This window comes from Pristiophorus japonicus, chromosome 6 (assembly GCF_044704955.1).
Source record: "Pristiophorus japonicus isolate sPriJap1 chromosome 6, sPriJap1.hap1, whole genome shotgun sequence".
NCBI lineage: Eukaryota > Metazoa > Chordata > Chondrichthyes > Pristiophoridae > Pristiophorus > Pristiophorus japonicus.
Genome location: NC_091982.1, coordinates 232,440,008 through 232,446,007, shown reverse-complemented (window position 1 = coordinate 232,446,007; position 6,000 = coordinate 232,440,008). Strand labels below are relative to the sequence as shown.

At 43.4% G+C, this 6,000-nt stretch overlaps 1 protein-coding gene across 4 annotated transcripts in view; it reads left to right on the top strand.

Annotated features, from left to right (window-relative positions):
* The first annotated feature begins 406 nt into the window (after positions 1-406).
* The window catches only part of hltf (helicase-like transcription factor), a 109,781-nt gene continuing 104,187 nt past the window's right edge, over positions 407-6,000 (top strand). For 3 of the 4 annotated variants that reach the window (XM_070883682.1, XM_070883683.1, XM_070883679.1), the window contains exons 1-2: positions 407-546; positions 2,941-3,172. In XM_070883682.1, the coding sequence (XP_070739783.1) occupies positions 2,942-3,172 (231 nt within the window). In that variant the 5' untranslated portion in view covers positions 407-546; position 2,941. Of the gene's footprint in view, positions 547-769; positions 956-2,940; positions 3,173-6,000 lie in introns of those variants that run through there. The other variant, XM_070883681.1, reaches the window with a different exon arrangement.

Genomic DNA, 6,000 nt, shown 5'->3' with positions numbered 1-6,000 from the left:
TGTTCAAACTGAATGGTGGTGCAGGCTCGAAGAGCCGAATGGCCTACTCCTGCACCTATTTTCTATGCTTCTGTATTTCAGCCCTACACCCCTCCTGCAGCATGGATCAGCAGCTCCCAGGAGAGACAAGATGCACCAACATGAACACAGGTACAGAGACAATGTTTTATCATGTGTCTCAATATTTGCAAGGAATGCAGGTAGCAACATCCTCTGTGTTAAGAATGTCCCAGGGCGGGAATGGTAATTAATACCCGATTGGCTACCACAAGTGTATCTATTTGTTGTGTCTGACGCCGTGCGTGCCGGGAGTCCCGCCTCCCCCGCGCTCCCATTAGCTGGGAGGTGGCAGGCGGCCGGCCTGTATGGCCGAGCCCCCTGTCAATCAGCCAGCGCCGCCCCACCGAATGCGAAAGTAAAAGGAGGCGGTGCCGCGGAGTGGTGGCGTTATGTTATTTTGTTTCAAGGCCTTTTATTTTTTTTGCAAACCACTGACAGGGGGCCAAGATTTGATTTTGTGCTGAAGATTTTCCATTATTTGCAGAGGTAGAATAAAGGATTTTTTTAAAAGAGCTTTTTTTATGTGCGCTTTGCGGTTTTAAGTGTTGCGTCTCTGAACAAGGACTGGCCCGCAGAGCCTTGTCCTGCTGCAAGGGAGCCCTGTCCAGACACAGAGCCCTGTCCATGCAGGAGAGCATTGTCCTGCTGCACGAGAGCCCTGTTCAGTGCAGAAGAGCTCTGTCCAGGCACAGAGCCCTGTCCAGGAACAGAGCCCTGTCCAGACACAGAGCTCTCTCCAGTGCACGGGAGCCCTGTCCAGGCACAGAGCCCTGGCTTTAATACTGTGCTCTGAGCCAAGCAGCTTGCCTTCACATCATGCCATCTCTTGCCTTCAGAGGTTTGTAATCCAGGGACAAGTGTCAAATGTGCAGGGGAGGAACTGGAGATGGTGGAGGTGAGAATGATTCACTCACAGCAGCCTTGCTTTGAGGCCTGGTTTGTCAGGAAGGGGCAGTGGACGAAAGGTTTTGTTTTGGGTGGGAGAGAACTGGAGTGACAGCATTTTCTGTTCATGTTACTTCAAAAAAGAAAGGTGGAAAAGGCACAGGAAGCTTTCCTCATTCTTCGCAGCTGCGAAGTGTAGTTGCTTTTTGGACTGGACTGGCGTTACACCAGAGTCTGTAACATACATCAAATCCAGAGTTCTTTGAGTTAAAGGTGCAAACCTTAAAATATATTATTCAGGGAGGATCTTATGGCTCTCTTTTTCCTAAAACGAGTATTGAAATATGCTCAAAGTATACTGTCTAACAGCTTTTAATTTAATTTGATCAGTTTTACTTCAAAGAGGGTTCTAAGTTTTATTAAGTGCTGAGGGTGGGGTATTGTGTGCAATAGTGACACCTAGCACACAAGAAGCTAATACCTGGTACTAACATAGATTTGATCATGAATTTGGGAACTCTGTACTAATGAGTACATTGTGCCCAAAAATATACTGAATGTAGAGTTTCCGATCAGTTTATGGTGCACATTATATGTGATTGTCTCCTGTTGGTGAATATCCATTCATTATGCTTGCTGATAAAGACCCATGGGAATGCCTGTGTTGTGTGTGGGGCTTTATTTAAACAAAAATACTGGCATTAACCTATATCAATATTTATCAAAGCGTTTTTTTTAAAGAAGTGGTGGGTGAAGTTTTATGCCAAAGCTCTGGTGGTAAAACCTTCACCCATGGTTATTATTATCCAAGTAAGGCTGTATCTGTTAGGGATGTGTTTTTGCTAATTTGCTTGGTGGATATTTTCAATGACTCCAAAGAATTTTTAGTACAAAATAGAGGTACTTGAGCAGCAAATTTAATTGCATGTTGTAAGGGTAGAAATCGCAGGGTGCTCTGCTGTACCAAAACATTTGCTTTATCTAAAGTATGGGCTCTGCAGTCTGTGACAAAATTGCATATTAATTGTGTTTTAATCCTTACAATTTATTTAGGAAGTGTTTCATTTTTGGATGTGTTAATTTTGGCCTACTTTTTCAATTTAATTTCACCTATCCAGAGATGTAGCAAAGTTTAATTTTTCTTTTAAAATCTTTCTCTGGGAAAAGGAAAATGTGATCAGTGTGCTGTACTTTCAGGTAAAGAGCTAAGAGAAGGGGTGGAACCATCTCCCACTGTTGGATACATGTCCTAGTTTGCTAAAAACAATGAAGTATATGCTGAGAGATGTTATTACAGTACTTAAATGTGGCGCATCATCCCCCAGATTACAGGTCATTTAAAAAGCAAACCTGTGTTGGGACTTGTTTATAAAGTCTTGCGCGAATGTTCGAACACCCCATCACCCCTGTGCTCGCTGATCTACATTGGCTCCCAGTTAAGCAACGCCTCGATTTCAAAATTCTCATCCTTGTTTTCAAATCCCTCCATTGCCTCGCCCCTTCCTATTTCTGTAACTTCCTCCAGCCCCACAATCCCCCCGGAGATGTTTGCGTTCCTCTAATTCTGCCGTCTGATTATAATCGCTCAACCATTGATGGTCATGCCTTCTGTTGCCCAGGCCCCAAGCTCTGGAACTCCCTGCCTAAACCTCTCCGCCTCTCTACCTTTCTTTCATCCTTCAAGACTCTCTTTAAAACCTACCTCTTTCACTAAGCTTTTGGTCACCTGTCCTAATTTCTACTTATGTGGCTCGGTGTCAAATTTTTTGTATCAATACTCCTCTGATGTACCTTGGGACGTTTCACTATCTTAAAGGCGCTATATAAATACAAGTTGTTTTAAATTGTGAGAATTTGTGAACAAGAACAAGAACTTGCTGTGCTTAATGGTACATGCGGTAAAAGAGTCCATCTCGCAAGTTGATGTTTAGTCAGTTTAAACGACTTGTTTGCACAAATAAGATTATAACAATTGACTTTGTTTTGTTTCTGTAGCATGTTATTCTGGCGGAATTGGTACAGTTCCCAGTATCTGGGGGGACGATCTGCGTCCCAGTTTTCCGATGGCAGTTTCCTTTTTGCTCCAGATCCGGAAGAGTCGCTGTCCCAGATGATAAACCGTACATTAACGGATGACAGTGTGGCAGCTGATGAGGATCTGGATTCTGCTCTCCTATTTGGAAACTTACGTGGGAATGTAGTTGGGATGCGTTATTACACTGGAGTGGTAAGATCTCTCTCTCGTGTAATAGTAATAATCCATATTTAAGTTATATCTTCAGTTTGGCACGTATGAAGAGTGCTATAACCAGTTGAAGTATTGATATAAGTGCGGGGGTTCAAGTACAGAAGTTGCTTATTACTAAGAGCACTCCCGACAAATTGAAGGTATTGTGCATTAGAAGATTTAAATAGGCTCAATGGTGCAGTGTTTATCGTTTATCATTTTTGAACAGCTTCACCGATCATGTTGCATCTTTGAGGTGCTCACAGGCATTGCCTTTGGGGAGAGGGGCTCCCTTTTTGTTTCAATATTCTGTTTTTAGGACTTTCCAGGCTATACTTCATTCCCTGACCTGTACCTTAACTCCAGTAATTTGTGTTTGATCCGTGCCCCTGGGTACCCTTGCTTAATAAGAATATGATGATCTCAGTCTTGAACATTTCCACCAGCACCCACAATCCTTTGGGGAGAGAATTCCAGATTTCTGCCACCCTTTGTGTGAGAAAAGTGCTTCCCGATTTCACTCTCGAACGGCTTAGCTCTCATTTTTATTATGCCCTCTTGTTCTTGAACTCTTCCACCAGAAGAAATAGCTTTTCTGTATCTACACTTATCAAATCCTTTTATCATTTTAAACGTCTCAATTAGCACACTCTCGTGCTTCTAAACTCATGGAAATACAAGCTAGGTTTATGCAACATGTCATCCTTGTTTAACTCAATAATCCCGGTATAATTCTGGTGAATCTGCAGTGTAACCCCTCCCAGCCTAATATTTCCTTCCTGAGGTGCAGTACCCAGGACTGAACGCAGTATTCCAGATGGGATCTGATCAAGGCTCTCGACAACTTTCTCCCTCTTTGAATTCCAACCACCTTGACGTAGAGGCCAACTTTGCATTTTTCTTCTTGATTACTTTTTGTATCTGTGTTCATTGAGTGGATAAAATAAAAGTTTTGATCCGGGGTCTGCTGTTTTAAGTACACGGAACCTTATAGACACCAAGACATCTAATAAGCTGTAAATGGTTGAAATCATATGAAGTGGCCTAGATTGTACATTCCACATTATTTTAATGTTGGCTGCAACCAGTGTAAATGGGTTATGGCTCCTCTTTCAAAAAAGTTGATTGGAAAAAATCTAGGCTGATGAGTTCTATTTAAACTATTAAGGAAAACATATCATGTATAAGAACATAAGAACATAAGAATTAGGAACAGGAGCAGGCCATCTAGCCCCTCGAGCCTGCTCCGCCATTCAATAAGATCATGGCTGATCTGGCCGTGGACTCAGCTCCACTTACCTGCCCTCTCCCCATAACCCTTAATTCCCTTATTGGTTAAAAATCCAACTATCTGTGACTTGAACACATTCAATGAGCTAGCCTCAACTGCTTCCTTGGGCAGAGAATTCCACAGATTCTCAACCCTCTGGGAGAAGAAATTCCTTCTCAACTCGGTTTTAAATTGGCTCCTCCGTATTTTGAGGCTGTGCCCCCTAGTTCTAGTCTCCCCTACCAGTGGAAACAACCTCTCTGCCTCTATCTTGTCTATCCCTTTCATTATTTTAAATGTTTCTATAAGATCACCCCTCATCCTTCTGAACTCCAACGAGTAAAGACCCAGTCTACTCAATCTATCATCATAAGGTAACCCCCTCATTTCCGGAATCAGCCGAGTGAATCGTCTCTGTACCCCTTCCAAAGCTAGTATATCCTTCCTTAAGTAAGGTGACCAAAACTGCACGCAGTACTCCAGGTGCGGCCTTACCAATACCCTATACAGTTGCAGCAGGACCTCCCTGCTTTTGTACTCCATCCCTCTCGCAGTGAAGGCCAACATTCCATTCGCCTTCCTGATTACCTGCTGCACCTGCAAACTAACCTTTTGGAAGAGTTTCATGCACAAGGACCCCCAGGTCCCTCTGCACCTCAGCATGTTGTAATTTCTCCCCACTCAAATAATATTCCCTTTTACTGTTTTTTTTTTCCCAAGGTGAATGACCTCACACTTTCCGACATTGTATTCTATGTGCCAAACCTTGGCCCATTCGCTTAACCTTTCCAAATCTCCTTGCAGCCTCTCTGTGTCCTCTACACAACCCGCTTTTCCACTAATCTTAGTGTCATCTGCAAATTTTGTTGCACTACACTCTGTCCCTCTTCCAGGTCATCTATGTATATTGTAAACAGTTGTGGTCCCAGCACCGATCCCTGTGGCACACCACTAACCACCGATTTCCAACCCGAAAAGGACCCTTTTATCCCGACTCTCTGCTTTCTGTTCGCCAGCCAATTCTCTATCCATGCTAATACATTTCCTCTGACGCCGCGTACCTCTATCTTCTGCAGTAACCTTTTGTGTGGCACCTTATCGAATGCCTTTTGGAAATCTAAATACACCACATCCATCGGTACACCTCTATCCACCATGCTCGTTATATCCTCAAAGAATTCCAGTAAATTAGTTAAACATGATTTCCCCTTCATGAATCCATGCTGCGTCTGTTTGATTGCACTATTCCTATCTAGATGTCCCGCTATTTCTTCCTTAATGATAGTTTCAAGCATTTTCCCCACTACAGATGTTAAACTAACCGGCCTATAGTTACCTGCCTTTTGTCTGCCCCTTTTTTAAACAGAGGCGTTACATTAGCTGCTTTCCAATCCGCTGGTACCTCCCCAGAGTCCAGAGAATTTTGGTAGATTATAACGAATGCATCTGCTATAACTTCCGCCATCTCTTTTAATGCCCTGGGATGCATTTCATCAGGACCAGGGGACTTGTCTGCCTTGAGTCCCATTAGCCTGTCCAGCACTACCCCCCGAGTGAT